A 25,309-nucleotide genomic window follows, 5' to 3' on the forward strand; every position below is an offset into this window, starting at 1 on the left:
CTAATGTTTAAAATTTGGGAGGATAACATTTAATTAAAGTTGGGACCAGTGAATAAATCTAGAGAGTAAAATAACAGATTTTACCCTAGGATTTTATAAATTAATATCAAATAAGTACATGTTTTCCTAAAATTGTCATCTGTATGGGGTTATGCAACAGAAGCAGGGGTGGGTAGGTGGGAGGGAGAAGAGAACAAGACACAAAACCATTCTGTTGCCTGGTAATATGGTTCTGAACCAGTATGCTTTTGCAGGCTTGACTTTATCACAATTTATAAGTAAGGCTGTAAATGGAATCAGAACATATATATGGCCTCCTAAACATATTCAGGAGAGACCAACTATTAATATATTTCCTTTTACGCAGTGGCTTCTAATATTAGACACCAAAGAGACCATATTGATTGCTCTCATTTCTTGAGCTAGAATGAAATCTTTGGATAACAGTCTAATATAAAAATACTAACTAGAAAACTAGCCGGAGATATTAAAGGCACAGCTGCAGAATTTAGGTGTGACTAAAGTTAGGTGCTACTCAGTAGGAAGTTACGAGTGCTACCCATGGTCCTTTAAGGTTTAATAGGTTTTTATTTTGTTTGCTGGGGAAAATAAAAATAAATTAAAAGTTCTCATTTAATAATTTTTGGTTTTTGGTTCAAGCGTCTGGAGTAAAACAATCTTTGGTTGAAGAATTTAGACACTTGTATTTTAGTTATTGTGTTTTTAGTGGTTACCATATATATTGTTTATATGATTAGAAATACAGAGGCAGTTACTAGAGCTACAAAAGAGACTTGAAGTCCCATATTCTGCATTGTTGGGGTGGAACAGTCGTTTCAAACATTCGATTGTGAGCCTGACTGCAGCTGTTTCCAGACAGAGAGGGAACAAAAGGAAAGGAACCACTACTCTGGCAGCAATGAACTGGGTGCTTTAAAGGTTAAAATGTACATACTACAATTTCAAATATGGCACTGAAGAAATAAACACCTTTGAAAGCATGGAAATTAAATAGAAGCTACTCAGCAATGCGTCTCTAATTTCTATACCATGACTACAACAGCCAGAGGGGAAATGAAATTTTCAATTGCATCAATGCACCTTCTTGCTCCGAAGATTGATTCAGGCTCTATGCAGTGAACATCTGCTGATCATTCCAGTTCAGCGCCTGCTTCTCCTGAAAAGAGCTGTTGGTTTCCCTTGGAGAACTCCCTTCCCCCTACCATCGGCAGTGGGACTGGTCCCTCAACATACAATTCCCCTTTTTGACTTAAAGGTGGGCACATGAGCCATGCTAAGCGAATCACAGGCAATTTGCCATCTTGACATATGAAAAGGCTAATAAGCATGGATACGATGGATTCTGAGGCCTGTCCTTTAGTCCAGCTGCTTTGCATGCTCCTTGATCTTCCCGGAAAAGCTTTTCACTTGATTCCGGGAACTATTCTACCTACTTGAATATTATGCTTAGCTTCCATAGTATGAATTTAAGCAGAGGCATTTCGGTCCTCTGCTAGAAGCCAAGTCCTGTCCCAATGTCCATTTAATTATGTAGGTGGGCATTGACACTGGACCCAAACCTGGCCTCTCTTCTTCAAGGAGCTGAATCCTATTCTCTGTTCCCCAGTCAAGTTGGCTTTTCTGCTCTGCATGGAACAATGACCTGGAACCACAAGCAATTACCCTGCCCCCCTCAAATATCATGAAGCTGCCTGGAACCCTTCTCAACACACCCTGCTTGATGGATCAGATCTCCTCTGATGTTAAGAGCTGCCCTATCCAAGTCCTGAGTCCAGTACATTCTATAGGTCTTTCCACCCTAAGGAACTTGCACAACAGTCAAAAAGCTTCCCACACACCCAGCTTCTTCTCATTTACCCTCTTGTTCATGCAATTGTGAATTTAGCTCATTATCTTCAAGCCCATTTAAGTTATAACAAAATGTCATAACAAAGAATATCCATTTACGCAGATGATGTAAAATACGGTTATCAGCTTCAAAAAATTGTTTTTCATGTTACAAAAGAGTTCACTCCCCACTGCCAACAATTCTTCTCAAAATGATGAAGAAACTTTGCCTCTCATACGGAGAACTGCTGATGGTCAGAGGGCCAGTGAATTGAGAAGCCAGGATAACATCTGGAAATGGGTTAAGTCCAAGTCACTTCTAGAGCTTTAACACTGATGGATGCATTTATTCATTCAATAGTAAGGCTTGACCTAACTTCTCCCTCTGACCCCATTTCTCCTCTACTGACCCTATTCCACCTCAACATAGTTTTCCCAACCATGACTTTCTCCTACCTTGTGAGTACTATTAGATGTCAAAGCAGTCTCCCTAACCAATCTTCCTTGAAGTATCATCTGAAAAAGCTTTGAATATACAGTGGTCTTTTGACCACTCCAGTATTAATTGGTTCACCTATATCCTGAGGTATACGTCAACTGAGAATAATAATACTAGATATTATAAATGTACCTGACTTAAACACTGAGGACAGCACAGGCATGAGGGCACATGTCTATGTCTATCAGGTATGCTATTCTAATATGGAGAAGTAGCATAAATAACACTTCAAGACAGTCCCTTGCATGCAATGAATGCTTACTAAATTTTCTATATTATTATCAAGCATCTAAAAATTCCCAGAATTTTACAGTCTTATCTCCATCCTGATACCCATGAATATATCTTCCTATCAGGACTTATCATTACCATACATGGTTAAGTGATATTTTTCTTTAAGCGTATTTTTGGGAACTGATCTAAAAACAAACAAGTGTGAAAATCGACATTATTTCTTATTTAAAGCAGGAAAAATAAAAGTGGTTTAACACTCCCTGTATTCATGCTGAACTGCAACAAGCTCCAAAATAGCACAACAAATTCTGAGTGATAGACACTGAAAAAAGTATTCCTGACGTTCAGAGGAAAGGCTAATCTTAAGCAGTATTACACGGCAACCTACCTATGCACGCCTAGTGTTGGGCCCCACACATAGTAAGCACTCAATTTCTGTGGCTCCCAGCTTTGGATACTAACCTAGAAAAGCAATCATCTTGGGCATGCTGAGTTATGGCAAATACTAAAGGAAACACAAATGCCAAATCATACTTAATAGGAAAAGGAGAACAATGAAAGATAAAAGAAATGTAATGATATCCCCTTAGGGATATTCCACAGATCCTTCGGTCAGACAGAAGAATAAGTGGTATATTCCCAACATAGATTAAGCATTGGCACAGAAACGGACTGAACTAGCAATGAAGGGTTTCAACCACCAGACACACATCCGGCATCTCCTAGAAGCCTCAATTAGCTAAAAGCATCATTGACTCGTCTTGGCAGCAAACTCATCACTTGAGAAGGTACAGGAAATAAGATGAGGAATTGTTACCATGGACTGGATTCCAATCCATGCAGAAGTGATAAGGTTTAGAAAGCCTAACTGTACCAAGGAACTTTTGGTAGTTGGAGGGGAATACCAGGCTAAGCCAGACGTATCTTCTAGATTAAGAGGATGTATTTCAAATTAGTATCAAAACCCAAAAGGGGCAGAAGTCCGGAAAGCTGAAGTAACATGCTGACTAATTGTGAAAGGTCTTGGGGAAAAGAGAGGTGTGGTCAGAGACCACTGTTGCAGCATAACATGGCCTTGGACAAGGAGAAGTAGATTAAAAGATCATGGGAAAGGTTGGAAATGGGCTCACATGTTCAATAGCAAAGAACAACAGATGCACAGACACCTAAGAATGGAGGAAAAGTGTTTTTAAAAATGTTAAGAGACTACAAAAGCATTTCCTTGCTTCCTTTGCAATACAGTAAATTCATGGGATAGGTCCACTGCCTGAAATGGATGGTGTGATGTTAACAGATCATAAGAAGCAGAACTCCTCAATTCCTACTTCTCCTCCTTCACTTCATTTCACATCAAGGATAATTATCCTAAAACTAGGAAGGTTAGAATGAATAGTAGTTGGAGGAACTAATGCAGAAGACATGGTAGGGAATTATTTTAAAAAGAAAAAAGACAAGGCAGTACCTAGCTGCTCCAAATAGCGATAGATTAATATTTTGTAGCGTGTGTGTGTATACACATATACAATATTTTTAAATCTATAAAACTGTGAGAACTTGCAGAATAGTTAAATAAAGTGTTACTAATCACAGAAGAACCATGGGAAAGGGCAAAGTGTTTTAAAAAGGAAAGTAGATGGCTTCTGTACATTATAAACTACTGCTCATGAAAAGTGTAGTCCACAATCATGCTTTCAAAGTTCACAGATTTTAATAATGGGATCTACAGCTTCTGAAGGATTTATGGTAATTTCTAAAAATAGTTAATTTGCAAGTCAAAGGAATACTTTCCTTTTGCATTGAGAATTCAGCTAACATTGAGTAGAGGGTCATTGTTTTTAAAGTGGTGTTTCTCATACCCAAAATGTATAGTCAGAGATTGAAGGGAATTTTTTCCCTATAAAAAAGGTCCTTTGTGCTTGTGTGCTAAGTCACTTAAGTCTTGTCCAACTCTTTGAGACCTTTATGTGCTGTAGCCCGCCAGGCTCCTCTGCCCATAGGATTCTCCAGGCAAGAATACTGGAGTGGGTTGCGGGACCTTCCTCTATGAAAAAGGTCCTTTACACTACCTAAACCTGAATAATAATGTTATTGGCCAAATCCTTAGCATTCTGCACTTCAACAAGACTAGACTGTCCTTAAAAAACTGAGACACTGGATCGCAAGATTAGGTAATGATGTAGATTCACTACTGGTTGACAAACATCCATGAAGGGACTTCTACTGGAGCTTTCCTTTGGTTCCCCACTTCTTTCAAGCCCTCCTGATGGAGCCTTTCCTGGGTCACCCTTGGCTCCTGCCCCTACTCCCCGCTCCTGGCTTAGTTCTCTGACCCGGGGTATCAGGGTCAACAGGGGCACCTGACCGCCAGGGCCAATTGGACTTCTTTCTGGGAAAGTGGACTTGTGGTCCGGAGACACTAGCAGACAGACTCGGCACTGGGCAGGGACCAGGCTGGGCATGGAGAGTCAGGGAGTCAGGCTGCAGGGGGTGACGGTCCTCCCCACACCCCCACCCCCATGAAGCCACATGGATGGCAAAGATACGAAGACAATGGAGTAGATGTACAGAGAACAAACAAGGGCAACTCTGGACAGAAGAAGAAACCCCAAAGCCTGAGTCCCATGAGGCTCTTCTATGATCCAAGGGGATCCCTGGATAGTTCAAGTAGATGCATAACTTCCTGAGGGATCTGGAGCCAGACTGCCTGGGTTCCAATGAGACAGGATAGCATACTGGTACGATTAGTAAATATGCAAATGACATGAAAGAATCAATTCAGGAAGATTTGGGGAGATTGAGCAAATTGAAGATCCTACACTAACACCTAAAAGAATCAACTGTGTAAATATAATATGGAGCATATTTGGCCCCGCAAGACATGTAGGAGACAAACGGTTTAATCGCTTTTATTGCTTTCTTAGCAAGAAAGAACTTGCTAAGAATTAGAACTGTCTGAGAGTGGAAAGGGCTGTTTGACAAGGGGGTGTGACTCCTGTCACTGAGGGCTTTTCGAGCCAGAGCTGGATAACCAAACGCCAGCAGGCTATCTTAGGGACAGTGCACACAGCTTCCTCCAACTCCAGAATCCCATGATGTCATCTTTAAAAAAAGTTTTTTTTTTAAAAGACAGTTATGAAGTCATCAGAGAACCACTAAGATAGTGTCAATGCACAAGCAAGTTTTAACCATTTTGTATATGGAAAAACGTTTGTTGAATTAGTTGGTAAAAATGCTTGCAGAAAGGTAACCCCATTAATTTCACCACAACACAATCATAGGAAGACAGAACTGAATTAAAGTTCTGAATAAGTCAGTCTTTGAAGCATATTGGAAAAAGGAATAATAAGCAATCAGGAAGTTATCTGAATTATTACAACTTTTATTTTTAGAGCTACTGATGCATTTTACAATAGAAAAACAGGTGGACAGGCTAATAGTCTTCTGATTCCAAGGCTAGCTCTCATTTTATAAAAAGAAACAAAAACACCCATGTACCTCATTTTGCTGCTGCACTGTTCTCAGAATAAGTCAGTGGAATTTGATGGGCACCTGCTTATCTCCATTGTGCTTTTGCAAGAGAGAAAAATATAATTCACCTTTATTTTTTAAACATTGTCTCAAGTGTCAGAAACACCCAGTGAAGAAACTAGAGCCTACCTGCTAATTTGTGGTTTGGGAGCAGTCAGCACAGCACGCCCAGCACCATGAATCACCATGAGCAAGAACAGCTTTTTACGCTATAGAACTGGATACTACCCAGCATTAGGAAAGAAGTGAACCTTTCCTCTGCCTGTTGATGACAAGCTGTGTCACAATCGGGCATGTGAAATGTCCAACAAGTCTAGGAACCCAGCTGGAAAAACAGGGCATCCCTAAGGGGGCACCCGGGAGCTCCAGCATGACCCTGAGAGCACGGTGTCTGTCTGACAGTGGAGTGGACCCACAAGTGGCTGGGGGTGGCTCGGCTGCTGTGAGCGCCGTGGGGGTGGTGTTAAAGAACCCGCCAAGACTGGTTAGGCAAGACAGGCTCAGGGAAACCAGAGTGAGCGCCACAAAAGCGCGGAAGGCACAGCTGCCTTCGGTTTGTCAGGATGTGGCTCAAACAGGAGAGAGAAACCTCCACTAAGCAGATTATACCGCGATGTATGAATGCCAGCAGGTGGGCTGCAAAGACTTCAAAGACCAAGCTCAGTGCTGGTTGACATTAAAGGATACCTACATATGTGTGCAGCTACCATCAGCCCTACTCAACTCACAGGCAGAACAGGAACGATGAGAGGCCAGACTGCTTCAGGATGCTTCAAGAACCTCCCGACACCATAAATAAAAACCACCCAGTGCAGAAAGAGCCTCTAATGCAGTTCCTGTGCCTCCACATGCCACCACCACTAATTACAAATATGAAATCAGCCCCTTAGGACTTCCCTGGTGGCTCAGGGGTGGAGAATCCACCTTCCAAAGCAGGGGATACAGGTTTGATGCCTAGCCAGGGAAGGAACTAAGATCCCATGTGCTGTGGGGCAACTAAGCCCATACGCCGTAACTAATGAGCGCTTGTGCTCTAGAGCTGGCACTCCTCAACAAGAGAAAGGGTATGTGCTACAACAAAGAGCCAACAGTCAAAATAATGAATAAATTAATAAACAGGAAAAGCAAATTTCCCCCATGTCTTTAAAAAAGAAAGAAATCAGCCCCTTAGATCTTCTGGAATACCTGTGGCCATTGCTGAGCAAAGTGCAATGGGCCTAGACATGATAATAAGAAACTCCATGAGATTTCAAAACCAGGCCAGCATGTTAAAAGCTCAGCTTCCAAAATCTGAACAGCTTGATCTTATCCCTATCACTCACCAGATGCAGATTCAAGTAACATTTGCTTAGCATCTACTTTATAGCAGGTGTTTTAATTTTGCGCTCTGAAAGATGTTCCTGCAGTGCGGAATACCTCGAGAGCCAAAAGAACACAATGATGACATAAAGACTATTCTCATCAACTCTGATTATGGCGTGAAAAGTCTCTGCAACAGAATGATCAGTTCCAGAGAGATGAATCCATAGAGTTCCTAGGTGTCCAAAAAAACAATAGAGTGATCAGTTACAAAGAGATGAATCCATACTGCTCCCAGATGTCAAAAATGCATAGAAACAAGGAATAGGCCCTGATAGCTCAGCTGGTAAAGAATCCATCTGCAATGCAGGAGACCCTGGTTTGATTCCTGAGTCAGGAAGTTCCCCTGGAAAAGGGATAGGCTAACCACTCCAGTATTCATGGGCTTCCCTGGTGGCTCAGCTGGTAAAGAATGTGCCTGCGATGTGGGAGACCTGGGTTCAATCCCTGGGTTGGGAAGATCCCCTGGAGGAGGGCATGGCAACACATTCCAGTATTCTTGCCTGGAGAATTCCATGGACAGAGGAGCCTGGAGGGCTACTGTCCATGGCGTTACAGAGTCAGACACAACTGAACAATTAAGCATAGCACACAGCACAAGATAGCTATGTTTACTGAATTTCTAAAGAAAACTAAAAGAAAGGAAGATAGAGGAAGGAGATTGAATTTAGGATAAAAGCAATCCTCTTTCCAAGAAGAAAAAAGAATGTACTGAAACATACCTATTTTGGCACACACAGATCAGTCCACTCTTTTCTAAGATGCAAGGAGGTTTTTAGTCCTTTATTCCAGAGTTTTCTATTTTAATAAACGGTGCCATCATTTTGGGTTTACAGCCCCAAGCCTGCAACATCCTTAACACTCTACTTCCTACCCACCAATAATCTGTTAGATCTGTGTTCAAACTATACTATAAATCTGACCACATCTGACCACAGATACCTAGTAGTTCAAGCCACAATCGCCATTCTTTGATCAGCTTCTACTGCCAAGATGAAATCAGAATCTCTTGGGGCAAAATCCAAGGCTCAGCTATTGTGAAGCTCCTCAGAAGATTCCAATGTGCAATCAGGCTTGCTCTACTCTCTAGCCAGGAGACAGATGACTTATGGGTAGGTTTTATTGTATTTGGGGAAAGCGAAACAGGAGTCTTAGAGGGGTTATATGACTTGTCCAAGGCCACAGAGCTCAGAAGACCCCAAAGTCAGATATTACTCCAGGCCCTTTGGGAGCCCTGAGTGCCTTATTTCCTTTTCTGTCCAGTCAATTATTTACAGAGCAGTACCTTAAGATACTTAGGGAAGTGGGACAGCACTAAGTGAGTTAGTCTCCAGTTTCGTTTGCATCACACAACAGATGCACTCTACTCTTTAAGTGGCTACTATGTCAAATAGTAGAGTACCAAACGGGCTAAAGACATATGAGGTATAAACAGTAAAGATGATGATTCTATTAGTTTGAGTTAATAGAATTATCTTAAAAAGATAATTCCAGCTGAATATGGGGAAATGTCTGACATCTTATAAAGAAAACTATCAAACTGTCAATTCAAACTGAAGACCTTGGTATTCAGACTTAGTTAAAATTAAAACATAGGAGAGCAGTTCACTCACCTGAAAGTCACTTAATAAGATTAAGAGGAATTCAGCACAGTACTGGGGGAAATTAAGAGGACCTTCTTCCTTCTTTGCTAATTACATTCACTTAGAAGTCAACAAAAGGCCAACCCATGTAATGATTCTTTCACTGAACTTTAAACCAAAATACACGAATGAGCTGCCATCTGGGGTTAAACTGAGCCAGTGATTCAGAACTCCACCCTCCAATCAAATTCTGGCTTCTTTTTAAAAAAAGATTTCCATCTGTGGAGTACAAGTAACATTATCACCTAAAAAAGAGAAGTCTAAATGCAGAAACGATAAGGATAGAAGAGAATTAAAAAAAAAAAAAATCCCACAAAGGTTGGACACAATACACTTCCGGGCAGACGCTTTAACCTGAGCCACCAGGTTAACCTGACCTAAGGCACAATAGGGGCTTAATTGGTGGCTTGGGGGTAAAGAAGCCAACTCCCAATGCAGGAGATGCAGGTTCAGTCCCTGGTTGGGAAGATACCGTGCAGAAGGAAATGTCAACCCACTCCAGTATCCTTCCTAGGAAATCTCATGGACGGAGGAGCCTGGCAGGCTACAGTCCATGGGGTTGCAGGAGTCAGACACAAATTAGTGACTAAATAACAAAACAAGGGACTATGGAGTTTGTTTTTCTACTCCTAGAAGTTTGAAATCATCACCATCACATCCTGAAGCCAGACCCCAGCACCCATCCAGGAGGCCACAGAGAAATCATACTGGCTACATTAAGAGTTTCAAAATGAGTTTCATTTTAGAAACCAGGGAAAGCAGGTAAATTGAGGTTTGTGGTAACTTTCTGTTTTCTTTACACTAACCTGTGAAAGATCTATTAACACTGGAGTGAGATAAATTAATAATTGTAGACTAAAGAAAATAAACCCCTTGAAAAGAAAATAGCCACAGAAGTTTCGGAAACTTTTACCGATTTGTTAAGGTATTTCTTCCAGGTGCAAATAACTACACACATGTAGGCTATAAATATAGGGTGAATGAAGAGATGAAGTACAACCACATACTAAAAGTAAGTAGGTTAGCAAAAACCAGAAATGACATTGCAGAGAGGCTCATATTCATCAAGCTCCCAGAGTAGATACAGAACCAGCTAAAAATAAACGGGATGTGTTTACTCTTCATTTGGTAGTACTGAATTGACTGTTTAGTCCAGAATTTTAAAGAAATTCTTCAAAACCAAACAACTGAGTATCATCATACAAGCTTTATCATTTCTGACAGGTGAAATTCAGAGGAGTGCAATTAGACCCATTAAGTAACTGGGCAATAGACACATTTACCCACAAAAATATCCATATGCTCTAGGTTTCTTGGCTGGCAATCTATATGACTTTATATAATCTATTCTTCTCTCCACAAGCAAGGAAATTCAAAGATCTACATCAGTATTTTTCAACACTGTTGGACATCATAATTATCTGGAAGATACAATATCAATGCTCAGTCCATATGCCCGATGGCCCAGACTGATTCCATTGGTCTGGGGTGAGTCCAGGCATCCAATCCCCATTGGATTCACTGTGCAGCCAGGATTGAACACCACCGATGTACACTTGACGGTAAACCTGCTGACATTACACAAGCCTCCCACTGCCCTGACCACACTGGACACACTCTACATTAAAGACGGCACAGTCACTCTTCCTCAAGTCATTTTTCTAACCCTTACTCACAACTGTGGGGAAAAAGTTATGAAAGTTGAGTGAGTCCACCTGAGAACATTCATCACATCCATTCTGGCATCAGAGTGGACTGAATCCAACTTAAGCTTAAGGTATAAAACAGCACATCAAATTTGGGTAAAATCTGTAGAGAGAAATTGGTTTCATTTCTTTGGTCAGGGAGAGGACAGGGCTTGAATTTAAAAATAAAAGTAGAATGAGACAGACTAGAAGGGGACTGGGAAGGGTCAGCTAGTCGTTAGAACGGCAGTGTGGTGCTAAGAAAAATGGTCCTGGACTATAGGTGCGCTTAGAAACAAAGCACTCCAGCATGGGGCAACAAGCTTGTCCAGAAGTGCTGGCCAAGAGCACCGAGGGGGAAAGTGAAAGCAAATGATACTCAGAGCCCCCGGAAGCTGGCTTGGCATCCAAACTCCTCACCCAGGCAGAGTGAGGGCAGAGTGAGGGCAGACTCCTCCCCCAGAGTCCAGGGTCTCTTCCCTCAGACAGGCAGGGCCCCGAGTACTGGAGCTTTAGTTGCTGCAACAAACAGTCAGGGTCAAGGAAATGGTGACAAGCCACATCCTCAAAGTGGTAAATTAGAGCTCCCTGAATGTCTCCTACTGCTAAGGTTTTCTAGACTGGGGTAGGGCTAAATCTACATGGGGCTAAGGGAGGGACAAGGGGAAAAGACGGGCTGCAGATGCTCAAAGGAGATTTCCTCTACAAGTTGGCTTTAAGACCAGAGTTAGCCACAGAGATCGACGCTAATTAGAGAAGCTCAATTATTCTAAACTGGTGTCAGAGCAAACCATCTCTCTGATTCACCCTTGCAAACAAGTTTGCTTGCTTCATTCATGAAGATTTATCTTGTATTCTAAATAGGTCTGGCCCACTAAAGTTCAAAGCCTCCATTGCCTTTGACCTTCTTAGCAACAGTCTCCACCTAAGCTGCCACATGACTAACCCAGTCTCCTGAAGTACAACCCTGAATGGATCAAGACAAGTCATCTTCAAAGATGGGCTTACGCAAAACAATGAAGAGCCTCAATTCAAAACAGCCAGTTACCTTTGCCCAGTTCATTCAATGTGTAAATAACCCAGTAAACCAAATTCCTTAGCCCCTTAGATTAACAAAATTGATGGCAACAATGTATATAAAGGCAAACTACCCAAAGTTACTATCCTATGTTCACACATTTCATATTAACATTTAAAAGAAAACTAACAGGAAGGTTCTGTACAGTGGTCTTATCAAATCTTTTCAAAAAGAATTACATTTAATGGGTCCAAAACAACAGGCTTTAAAAGATGCCATGATGAATATACATGAAACCTCTAAATTGCCGTGAGGGCTGTCACAAGCAGTATTATTTAAGCACTAACACATTTTGTGAGGTTTTACGAGGACATTTGAGAAGGCCTTCTGTTGGAAGGAAGTAAGGCTTAATCTCTACTTAAGAGAGAAGTATATCTACACATGCACTTTTAATAAGCTTACTTTGAGCCATCATTTCTGTTATAAAATTTAATATTCTGAAAAACTCTGCTGTTGCTAAGTCGTTTCAGTCGTGTCCGACTCTGTGCAACCCCATAGACAGTGGCCCACCAGGCTCCCCCGGCCCTGGGATTCTCCAGGCAAGAACACTGGAGTGGGTTGCCATTTCCTTCTCTAGTTAATCCTTCAGTCCAAGCTAGAGATATAATCTACAGCTGTGCTGACTGGCATAGCAACCACAAGCCACACATGGAAACTGAGCATGTGAAAGGGGACTAGTTTAAATTGAGACGTACTGTAAATACAAAACATATAGCAGAGTTAGAAACTAGTATAAATAGAATGCAAACTATTTCATTATTGATTTTTATATCATAGTGAAATGAGATTTTGGATCTATTAAAGAAAATATATTATTAAAATTAATTTCACTTATTTATTTTTTATAGTGTAGCTACTAGAGTATTTAAAGGACATATGTGTCTAGCGCTTGTTGATCACTTTATTTCTCTCAGTGCTGATCTAAGATCTGAATGTCAATTTGATAGGAGTAGATTTTACAAAACCATTAGTTAAATCTTCAGTTCAGTCAGTTCAGTTGCTCAGTCGTGTCCGACTCTCACCTGGTCTAAATTCTGACCTCTAACCCTAACAAAAAGGATAAAAAAGATCAGTATCGTGGCTATTGTGTAAGGGTTACGTGAAACCTTAGAAGCAGTAAGTTGGAACTCAAGTACATAAAACTTCAGCACATAAAAATGAACAAATCTTACTGGAAAAATAATGTAATCAAAATATACCTGATCAAATCTAATTATAATTGAAAACCTTGTTTAAAAACTTTATGATGTATAATTTTAAAACCTATGGAGATGAAAATTAACTGAAAAACTATTTAAAATGAAATAATTCAGACTGATGGTTAGTTTCAAAATCAACACCTTCTACTTTACATATTCTGACAGTCACGAGCAAAAACATGATTTTAGGAAGGATTTCATTTACAATGTCTTCATAAAACATGTTATCAGAAGAATGGATAAGAAAGCTGTGGTATATATACACAATGGAGTATTACTCAACCATTAAAAAGAATACATTTGAATCAGTTCTAATGAGGTGGATGAAACTGGAGCCAATTATATACACAGTGAAGTACGCCAGAAAGAAAAGCACCAATACAGTATACTAATGCATATATATGGAATTTAGAAAGACGGTAATGATAACCCTGTATGTGAGACAGCAAAAGAGACACAGATGTATAGAACAGTCTTTTGGACTCTGTGGGAGAGGAAGAGGGTGGGATGATTTGGGAGAATGGCATTGAAACATGTATAATATCATATAAGAAATGAATCGCCAGTCCAGGTTCGATGCATGATACTGGATGCTTGGGGCTGATGCACTGGGACGACCCAGAGGGATGGTACAGGGAGGGAGGAGAGAGTGGTGGTTCAGGATGGGGGACACTCGTACACCTGTGGCAGATTCATGTTGATGCATGGCAAAACCAATACAATATTGTAAAGTAATTAACCTCCAATTAAAATAAATAAATTTAAATTTAAAAAAAGAAATCACTTAGTTTTGTAGTTTTTTGTAATTCTTTTTCTCTGCTTTGGTTATGTTTCTTCTGAGTACATCTACTGAAATTTTATGTAATTTTATATGTTCATTGAACCTGACGATAATAAATTAAGCTTGTCTTTAAAAAAGAAAAAAAAATTAAGCTATCTAAAGAACAAATCATTAAAATGGATAGGATTTATTTAAGAAAACTCTCCCCAGTACATAAAAGAAAAACCAATAAATGGAGAGTAAAACAAAGCTTAAATGACTCAGTATATAAAAGATATGAGTTCTCTCAATATAAATTTATAAAATTAATGCAATATCAATAAATATTCCAACACATTAATTGTATTCAATGATGCACTCATTAGTTCAAGTGGAAAAATAAGCATGAAAGTAGTCAGAAAAAAAGTTAGATGAAAGAACAGTGATTAATCGTAATAAAGGAATTTGATAGAAGGGGCCAAAACAGACCAAAATACAGAAGAGAGGGAAAGAAGAAGGGGAGAGACTGACTCCAACCATGACTCAACTATGTATGTGAATTTAGCATATAAAAGAAACATCTCAAATCAGTGAGGGGAGAACAGATTATAAAATATATGGTTATCATGTCAGATAGATAACAAATTGAGAAAAAAACAAAATTAGACCCCTACCTTACATCTCACAACAAAATAAATCCCATAGGAATTACACGTGTAACTGTTTAAAGGTGAAATCTAAAAGTATTAACACTAAAAGAAGAGCATAAGTGAAAAATTATCATCATCTTGACATAAGAAACATGACATTAAGCCAGAAACTCTAAGAAACTGAAAGATTATACTTTACAAAAATTAACCATGTACATGAGACAACATCAAAAAAGTTAAAAGATAAACTATGAGCAAGGAAAACAGTTCATGTCAGGAGCATATGATAAGCTCTTAAAATTCAATACAAGACAATCTTCATAAAGGAACTTACAATGAGGGAACAATTCAGACAAAAATAAAAATAATTACTAATACCAATCAAGCTGTATTCCATCTTATAAGTAACAGCAATGTAAACTTCAAGTTTTTTTTCTGCACTGTATATTCAAAAGGATAAAGAAGACTATCCATTGGTGGAAAAGGAGTAGCGGAGTAGGACCTCTGGTTTATTTTCAGTGAGGGTGCAAATGTGAATAATCTTTTAGCATTTTTTTGCCATTATAAAAAAAAAGATACATACTTTTGCCCCAGAAATCCCTTTTCTCAAAGAATTTTCAAAGAAATAATCAGAAAAGTGTACAAAGATATATAAAGATGCTTATTTGTGTTTTTTTTGAAAATACATACTGGAAATGATCTACATGCCTACCCACAGAAGATTCCTTAGTTAATTATTATGCAATAACATGTATAATGCTAAGCTGCCATAAAATACATGATCTGTGCATTCAACAAATAATTATTGAGACTTCCCTGGTGGCTCAGATGGTAAAAGCATCTGCCTACAATGCAGGAGACTTGGGTTCGATCCCTGGGTTGGGACGATCCCCTGGAGAAGGAAATGGCAACCCACTCCAGTATTCTTGCCTCAAAAATCCCATGGACAGAGGCCCCTGGTAGGCTACAGTCCCTGGGGTTGCAAAGAGTCAGACACGACTGAGCGACTTCACTTTCACTTACTAACTGCCAGGCAGTGCTCTAGGCACTGAGGATTTAAATAGTGACAGTAGATAAAAAAATTTCTTTCCATGGGTGAAGGTGGTCAAAAGTACAAACTTTCAGCAACCTAGATGTCCATCAACAAATGAATGGATAAAGAATTTGTGGTACATATATAGTGGAATATTAGTCAGCCATAAAAAGGAACACATTTGAGTCAGTTGAACTGAGGTGGATGAACATAGAGCCTGCTATACAGAATGAAGTATTCTTTCATTCTGTATAACAGAATGACAAAACAAATATTGTATATCAACACATATATATGGAGTCTAGGAAAATGGCACTGATGCACCTATTTTCAGGGCAGGAATAGAGATGTACACACAGAACAAAGTAGTGGACACAGCAGGGGAGGGAGAGGGTGGGGCAAACGGACAGTGTGACATCGAAAGGTATCCATTGCCGTATATAAAATAGATAGCTAGTGGGAAGTTACTGCCTAACACAGGGTGCCCTATGGCAACCTTAAAGCGGTGGGGTGGTGAGATGGGATGGGAGGCGGGAGGGAGCATGGAGAGGGAGGGGCCTTATGTATACTTACAGCTGATTCATGTTGCTGTTTGAGGGGCTTTCCTGGTGGCTTAGAGAGTAAAAAAATCTGCCAGCACTGTGGGAGACCTGGGTTCGATACCTTGGTAGGGAAGATCCTCCTGGAGAAGGGAATGGCAACCCACTCCAGCATTCTTGCCTGGAGAATTCCATGGACAGACACGCCTGGTGGGCTACATTACAGTCCATGGGGTCGCAAAGAGTCAAGACAATGACTGAGCAATTTACACTCTCACATTGTTGTACGGCAGAAACCAACACAACATTGTAAAATAATTCTTCTCCAATTAAAAATAAAATAACCTTTTAAAACACAGAATTACAAGCTAAATTCTGAAGATGTCATCACAGCATGGTAGCTATAGCTAACAAGTGTTCTATACATTTGAAGTTACTAAGAGAGTAGATTTTAAAAGTCCTTATCACTACAGAAGACATCTGTAACTATGTGAGGTGATGAATATTAACTAAAATTTTTATGGTAATCATTTTGCAATATAGTATATACAAATATGTTTCACACAAATATAATTCAGTTCAGTTGCTCAGTCGTGTCCGACTCTTTGTGACCCCATGAATTGCAGCACGCCAGGCCTCCCTGTCCATCACCAACTCCCAGAGTTCACTCAAACTCATGTCCATCGAGTCGGTGATGCCATCCAGCCATCTCATCCTCTGTGGTCCCCTTCTCCTCCTGCCCCCCAATCCCTCCCAGCATCAGAGTCTTTTCCAACGAGTCAATTCTTTGCATGAGGTGGCCAAAGTATTGGAGTTTCAGCTTTAGCATCATATCTCAATAAAACTAGAAAAATTAAAATTTAAAATCCCATCCTTTCTGGAAGAAAGTGTTAGTTGCTCAGTCATGTCTGACTCTTTTGTGACCCCAGGGACAGTAGCCTGCCAGGCTCCTCTGTCCAGGGAATTCTCCAAGGAAGAATACTGGAGTGGGCAGCCATACCCTTACCATGAGATCTTCTCGACTTAGGAATTGAACCTGGGTCTCCTGCACTGCACACAGATTCTTCACTATCTGAGCCACTGGGGAAATCTTTATGGCGTTTACATAAATTTACAATATATTTCTCTTCTGGAAAATTGTTGGAATGGATATCTATTAAATGATAATGTATATTAAATGTACTAAATTATATTAAATGTATATTAAATCATATTTCATGTATATATTAAATGGTTATATTTAGATGGCTTAGTTTGGGGTGATTTTTTACTGTCCTCTTAACATCTCTGCACTATTGAGTTTTTTTTCCAATGAGAAGCTGTTACTTCTACAGTCAAGAGAACAAAACTAAGTTCTGTCATTAAAAATAAAGTTGAGTTATCTGTTCATCTGACAAAAGCTGTAAGTGCAAGAATACAGCAGTGAACAGGTAACGCAAAAAATCGCTCCCTTTTCAACGGTCAGGTTCCAATTAGGAGGGTATCAAGTAGGTCTGATTATAAGGCATCTATAGGTCATTTCATCTTTATTTAGGTCACAAGATTCATTTCAGTCAATCCTACTATGCCCTAGGCAATGTCCTCAGTACATCAGTAAACAAAACAGACAAAAAGAATCCCTGCCTTTAGGGAGCTTACTACCCAGAAGATGAGAACATTGAAAGATGTGGGTTCCGGGGAGTAGTGAAGAATGAATCTGCTGCCTTTACAACATTTACATTGTAATGAAATTATGTGATTAGAAATCCAACATAGCAGCAAATATTTCACTAACTTCAAAAGCACAGTCTTTATCTATGCAAACTTTCCTTAAGCCTGTAAGGTCGGTATGAACTGATTCAGTTCTCATTGTTTTTGAAATTATATAAGTGAAATAAAAGAATAATGTACTATAGATTAAAAAGACTAAAATAATTTAGTTTTGCCACACTTAATAGCTCCAGGATTACACTAGGCAAAACAACATGTTTCGGGAATTCCCAAATATTGACCATATGAAGCATCACTATACTCACATACCCACTCTGTGAAAGAATGTCATGTCAGTTATAAATCTGTAACTCATTTTCATGATTTCTTTGGGGAATCCTTCATTCGCTATACCTTTCTATTCCACCATCCAATTAGCTGGCACACAGCAGGCGCATAATACATGCTTGTTAAAGGAAGAAGGCTCTTAGCCTTCTTATACCTGGACAAATGAAATAGCCTCTTAAAATTTTCATTTTAACAATTTTTATACAAATTACCTCCATGCTCCTTTTGTTGCATTTTAAGTAAATAAAATGTAGTATTTTTTATAATTACAAACACTTTAAAGGTGCCATTTACACAGGTCAGTTTAGGAAAACAATCCCTAGGACAACTTCTAAATTTATCACTTAGTACATGTTTTACATAATCAAATGAATGCCTTACATTTTAGCATCATAATATTCAACAGTGTAAAACACAAACCATTGGATTGTGGTTGTAGTTGTTCAGTTGCTAAGTCAAGTCTGACTCTTTGCGACCCTACTGGACAGGTATGTGGTGGTTTTCTTTTTTGGTGTGTATTTCCTTAGTTTTGAACAATGGTCATTATTTTGTAACTCATGAGCTCTAGAACACCTCTTTTAATCAAGCAAAACCTCTGACAATCTGACAGTGACAATGCCTGTCAGCTGCCTAGCCAATAACAATTTTTCCTTTTTCTCTTAATAATAAAGCACGCCAACTAGAAAACTCCAGCTTTCCTTGCAGAAGCGAGCCAGTGCAAAATAACCATTAGTCTTTGTGTGGTACTTTCAAGAAAAACCTTTGGTCTCACACTCTTCTTCATTTTTCGTCTGACCTGGAACTCCTATACACTGGCTGGTACCCCAGCAACCAGATTATGACTTTAAGGAAGTTATACACTTCGGATGATGAGGCAGAAAGGCATAAGCAGCCCATGTCCCTTATGACTTTATTTGGTGGGCACAGGTGACCTGGACTGTCTTCATGCTAGTTTTACAAATTCGAGAAAAATTCTGTTTTGTGTAGACCACTGTTATTTCAGTCCCTGTTTCTAGCATTTTAAATGCTATATTTAGAGGCTTATTTGATTTAGCTGCAGTAAAAGTGAAGGGACATATGATTCTTAGTCTTCTGCATTATTTAGCCTTGCTTTCTGGCAAACTTATCTATCAGGGTTTCAACGATTATCTCTGAACCAGAGATTCCGATTTGCTCTTCCCTACATCTAACCTCTCAATTTCAAAGTATCTCAAAACATGTCCATTTGGATGTCCCTCAATTACTTCAGAATTTGAATTTATCTTCTCTTACTATATTGAAATTCCTTCTCAATTTCCTTATGTTTTAATATCTTTTCCCAATCAATCAGGTTGAAGACTGTAAAGCAGAGATCCTTAAAATGTGTTTCACCTACAGTGGAACATTCCAGCAGGTCGTGAAGAATGCAGTCCCATGGCAGATCCACTGAACAGATCTTCATGACGCAGCTCAAGAAATAGCAGTCTTGATGAGATACCTGGGATCTTGTAAACATTAAAGTCTGAGAATCTCCTTTTATTTTAATGTTTTTTGTGGTGTATTCACTATATCACAATGTTCTATGACACGACCTTAGTGACCTCATTTCCTACTATGTTCCCCTTCTCCCGACTCGCCTGCCACCGCATTCCTCTAACACTCCTAACTCTCTCCTGCCTTGGGGCCTCTGCCTGGAATCTTCTTCCCCCAGATTCCCAGCAGGCTTAATCCACCTTCTTCACATCCACTTTCCAATGAAGGCTAGCCTAACCAACCCATTTAAAGTTGCAATTCATCCACCAACCTTACGCATCTTACCTTCTCTTTATCTGTCCCATAGCACATATCACATAATAAAGTCTGTAACTTGCTAACTTTTTGTGTTTGTTTTGTCTCTTGCCTCACTAGAATGTTAGCACCTCCAGGGCAGGGCTTTTTCTAAATTCTGTTTGCTCACTGATTTATTTCAAGTATGGTACTTGAAAGTTCTTGAAATTTCAAGAATGGAACGTATAGGAGTTCAATAGATTATCTGTTAAACAAGATAATGATTTATTGAGAAATAGCTCTAATTCCTCCCTTTCCAGTCTCACTTCTCCACTCCAATACTAATCCTGGTCTTTGTCATTTATAGACCTTAAAACACACACACACGTCTATTTACATTTCCTACAAACCATCCAACATACTCTGGGGATGTCACTTCCCTACAGTGATTTGGCTCCTAACTGGCCCTTTTGGAGGTATTTTACTTTGACCTCATGCTTGAATGAGAACTGGATTAGAAGAACTCTAAGGTCCTTTTAAAATATTTCATTCAAACTCCAAATGACTCATCCTGGTATTTAAAATACTCTATAATCTAGAAGTATTTACTTATCCAAATGTATGCTCTATTTCTTCTCAGTTTCCCTCTGTTCCTGGCCAGTTTAAGAACTCTCAAGTAAGCCATAGTCATGTTCAGCAGTTTTTCAGTTGGTTACTCTCTAACCTCAGCGCCCTCCTGACTACTGAAATCGATGGCATTATCTTAGAACCTTGGTATTCACACTGTGACTTGCAGGCCATCACCCAGCATCACCCGCGAGCTTGTCAGAAATGCATCTCCAGCCCTACTCATCTAGAAGCTGCATCTAACAATATCGCCAGGTGATTGGTGCACCCCTTAAAGTTTGAGAAGCATTGCGTGAGGACTCATTTCAAAATATTTCTCAAGGAATGTTTCCTCACAGGCTTCATGTTCTTATGTCTGATCTTTCACAGCTCTTTGTTACCCACAGCAAGCACACTGTTCAATTAATAACATCCCCCATAGCAAGCACACTGTTCAAATAATAACATCCCCTCCTAGACTATTTCTTATTTCATGGACGTTCTTTCTCCTCGATTTGGTTGCAAATAACCTGCACACAGAGCAGCCATGCATCTGGCCAATCTGGATGCAGGGACTAGAAACCCATTCAAATCGCTTAAAGTAAAAATAAGAGCCTGTTCTAAGGCTACTTGTTGAATTGGGACAAAAAGAGTCAGGGGCGGGGCGGAGGGGGGGAGAGAGAGGGGGAGGAGGTGCTCTAGAGTGGTGGGGAGGGGGAGGTGCTCTAGAGTTGGGAGGAGGGGGTGGAGGTGCGCTAGGGACAGGCCGCCCTCTTTCAGCACCTGTGTCTCTCTGCCTCATTCCTTCCATCCAGGCCACTCTCTCCTTATCTTTCTGTGTTCACATGCACACTTTCTGCTTCCTCATACCAGCAGCATCCGCACAACCTAAGACAGCCAGCCATTCACTCCTCCACCAGCCTATTCTCCTCTGCCCCATTCTGCTTCAACCTTCACTCTAAGTCTCTAAGCTCAACTTTTCCCATGGGAGAGATGATCACCACAAAGCCTTGGCTTTTAGAGCCAAAACCCAAGGTTACAAGTGTTGAGCCACCTATGGATTGTCTGCTCTTTGTCAGAAGCCTACCCTGGTCCAACCCACTGAAGCTAAGGAGGCTGCAGTTCAGAACAATGCCATCAGGCAGCAGGAGCTGTCAAAAGAGATTATTCTTTAGGAAAGAAAAGTGTGGGTGGAGCAGGCAATGAGCCACATCGCCAGCCCACAGCATCATTATCAATGTCCTCACCACAATCCCAAGCAAAATGCTGAGCACATAATAAACTGACCAACCAGTATGGGGGAGGGGTCATTCACTGACTGCCACTATGCCTCTGACAATGTACCAAGCACCTCAATCACTTGGGACACAGTTTCATCAACTATCAGATGGGACCATCTTCACCAAACTTCAGGAGTGCTGTAAGGTCCTATAGGGCAATCTTTGTAAAAATGCTTTGAAAAAATATACATGTCAATGAAAAACAATACTGTTGCCTCTCAGATAAAATCCTCTCATGCAGTAGAAGTTTCACATAGTTTTCTGGTCCTTTCTCTTTTCCCATTTCACACAATATGGAATCCAGCAACTGCTATTATTTGAAAGCACAGTCCCAACTATTACCACTATACTTCCATACCTTCATGGCTCACTCAAATGATGATTAAAAAAATTCATTCATTATTACCAAAAAGACAACAGATAACAACTGTTGGTGAGGGTGAAGAGAAAAGGGAAACGTCATGCATTTGTTGGGTGGAAATGTAAATTTATGCAGCCACTACTGAATACAGTACAGAGGTTCTCCAAAAAATTAAAAACAGAGCTACCATATGATCCAGCAATTTCACTCCTAGGTATTTATCCAAAGAAAACAAAAACACTGATTAGAAAAGATACATGCATCACTGTGTTCATTGCAGCAGTGTTTCTAATAGCCAAGATATGGAAGCAAGCTAAGTGCAATCAATAGATGAATGAATGAAGACGATGCAGTCTGTGTATATGTGTGCGTGTGTGTGTATGAATATTACTCAGTCATAAACAAAGAATGAAATCTTGCCATTCGACAACATGGGTGGGTCTAGAGGGTATTATGCTAAGTGAAATAAGTCAGGGAAAGACAAGTGCTGCATGATTTCACCTATACGTGGAATCTATAAAACAAGTGAAGAAACATAGCAAAACAGAAACAGTGTCATAAATACACAGAACGAACAGGTGGTTGCCAGTGGGAATTGGTGTGGGGAGGGTAGAGAAATAGGTGATGAAGATTAAAAGGTACAAACTTTCAGTTGCAAAATACTTGAGTCTTGTATATGAAATGTACAGTGAGGCAAATATAGTCAATAATTATGCAATAACTTTGTATGTGGACAGAGGGTAACTAGACATTATGCTGATCATTTTGAAATGTTTAGAAATATCAAATCACCATGTTCTGTAACAGAAACTAACATATTCTTATAGGTTAATTATACTTGAAAACACACAAACTCAGAAAGAAGATGAGATTGGTGGTTACCAGAGGGGGAGTGTGGGGGAAAGGGTAAAGGTAATCAAAACATACAAATGTCCAGTTATAAGATAAACAAATACTAGGGATGTAATGCACAACATGATAAATATAATTATGTTTATATATGAAATGTTAGAAGAGTAAGTCTCAACAGTTCTCATCATAAGGAAAAAAATTTTTTCTGTTTCTTTAATTTTGTATCTATATGAGTTGATGAATGTTGACTAGACAATATGGTAATTTTTCATGATGTATGGAAGTCAAATCATTGTCATATATCATAATGCCACATGTCAATTATAGCTCAATAAAACTGGAAGAAAAAATAAGAGAAAATGTATTTCAGAAGTGTAAAAAAAAAAGAATGCACACATTTTTCACTGTGTACATTTAAAGACAGTGCACATCTAAAAGGTGCCCTGTATAATTTTCATTACATTACAAATGACAAGAAGTATGTATGAAATTCCTAAGCGGGACACAGGTTTTCTGACTCTTGTGTGGCCTTCTCCCCAGAGACACGTGCCACTGAGAATTTCCAAAGTGCTGTAATCAGAAAATCAGATCTATGAGGGCCCCACTCTTTGTGACCTATGTTCTATAGTCCTCCAGGCTCCTCTGTCCATGAAGTTCTCTGGGCAAGAACACTGCAGTGGGTAGCCATTCCCTTCTCCATGGGATCTTCCTGACCTAGGGACTAAACCCAGGTCTCCTGCATTGCAGGCAGATTCTTTACTGTCAGAGCCACCTTGGAAGCCCATTAGAGCCCAGAGGCCCCATTTTTAAAATCAAGGCTCAGAGGAGGAAAATAATAAAATGGCCTGTCTCAAACCCCTGCAATCCAATTCTCCTAACTTCTATAGCTTTTTTCCTAAAATCATTTTACCAGTTGCCAAACATTAAAGGGTGGAAGGGGTGGGGGTGAAGGATGGACACCAGTGACCACAGCCAAGTTCTCGAAAACAAGTTATGAGAACCTAAGCTACCCTTTTGCAGGATTCAAGTATGGGTTTATGGGAGAGAAAAAAGAAAACAAAGCTCAAGATCTGTACAGTCTTGGCTTCATCATGAACAAAACAAAACAAACAAAAAAAAATTTACGAATTGACGGCCATATGCTGGGCAGGATGCTGAGGGCTCCTCAGAGGATGAAGAGTCTCAGCCCTCCAAAAGTGTATTTGCCTTTACCCTCCGGCATCTGTTGCTCATTGCTGACAAGTGTAACCATTCAACAACTGGCCCTGGGTGGAGCAAGAAAATAGCTTCCACCTTGCTAAAAAGTCAACGCAGCTGGGCCAAAGTGCAAGTATCAGGTAAACGGAAAAACAAAAACAAAACCTCGGAATGGAGCTGGGTGAGACACCGCTGCAAGAGGCAGAACTGCAGAGACTGTAACGCACAGCACCCGCTGAGCGCCCAACCCCAATCAGGCTCCTCCCGCTCCGAGTGGCGAGGGGCTGCGGATCAAACGATCCTGCATCCTGGGAAAGGCAATTTCAGTTCTCGGGGTGTCGTGATGTGGGGGCTGCACAAAGGTGGGCGGCGGGCTGGGGATCTGCAGTCCTAGAATGGAGAAGCAGAGTGGAGACCTAGAGGTTTGTGCGATAGTGAGGAGAGAGGTGGGCAGGGCGAGAGCGCAGAGACCGAATAGTCACGCTGCGGCGTATAAAGAGCCGTGGGGATCCCACCGAGGACACCAATATCCGGACTCTGCAGCCGCGAAGGGGTCTGCGAGGGCGCCGAAGACAGTGCAGGGAGAAGGTTTCGCCAGGGACCAGGCACAACAGCCAGACATTCCTGGGGGAAGGGGTGGGACGGGCATCTCTTCCCCGACATACACAGACACACACTCACACCGCCCCACTCCCGGCTGGCTCCGAGTCGCCTCCGCTCGCGCTCCGCACCCAGCCCTGCGCTGCGGCGGCCACTTACCCTCGGCGCGGGACCGGATCTCCGACACGGTCCTCCGCATGGTGGGCATCGCAGCAGCCGCCGCAGGTGCGTCCTTAAACCAGACCCTGCACCTGTCACGGCGCCGCGCGGGCGGGGAATCTGCCTTCCCTGAGCCGAGCGATCAGCAGCCGCGCGGGCCCTGCCGGCCACCCAGGGCAGCGCCTCGGCCGGGAGAGGCCCTCGCACACCTGCGGAAGGAGGAAGAGACCACGAAGGTGTCCGCAGAGCCCAGCGAGATCTGCCAGCAGCCGCGCAGGGGGCGGCTCGGCGAGGGGCGGAGCTCGGGCCCCGGCGCTGGCGCTGGCGCCGGGGGAGGGATCGTCGGGGGGCGCGCTCACTCGCTCCGGCTGCGGCGCGGCGGGGAAGACGGGAGAGGGGCAGGGTGAGACCTGGCG

General features: G+C 41.0%; 1 protein-coding gene across 7 annotated transcripts in view; it reads right to left on the bottom strand.

The window, feature by feature from the left end:
• ATP8A1 (ATPase phospholipid transporting 8A1) overlaps positions 1-25,109 on the bottom strand; it is a 232,344-nt gene extending 207,235 nt beyond the window's left edge. For 4 of the 7 annotated variants that reach the window (XM_060417595.1, XM_012179883.5, XM_060417597.1 and 1 more), the window contains exon 1: positions 24,894-25,067. In XM_060417595.1, coding sequence (XP_060273578.1) covers positions 24,894-24,942 — 49 coding nt within the window. In that variant the 5' untranslated portion in view covers positions 24,943-25,067. Of the gene's footprint in view, positions 1-24,893 lie in introns of all 7 variants that reach the window. The other 3 variants (XM_042251351.2, XM_042251349.2, XM_060417599.1) reach the window with 1 other exon arrangement.
• Between the last annotated feature and the right edge of the window lie 200 nt (positions 25,110-25,309).

Source organism: Ovis aries, chromosome 6 (assembly GCF_016772045.2).
Source record: "Ovis aries strain OAR_USU_Benz2616 breed Rambouillet chromosome 6, ARS-UI_Ramb_v3.0, whole genome shotgun sequence".
In the NCBI taxonomy this organism is placed as follows: Eukaryota; Metazoa; Chordata; class Mammalia; order Artiodactyla; family Bovidae; genus Ovis; species Ovis aries.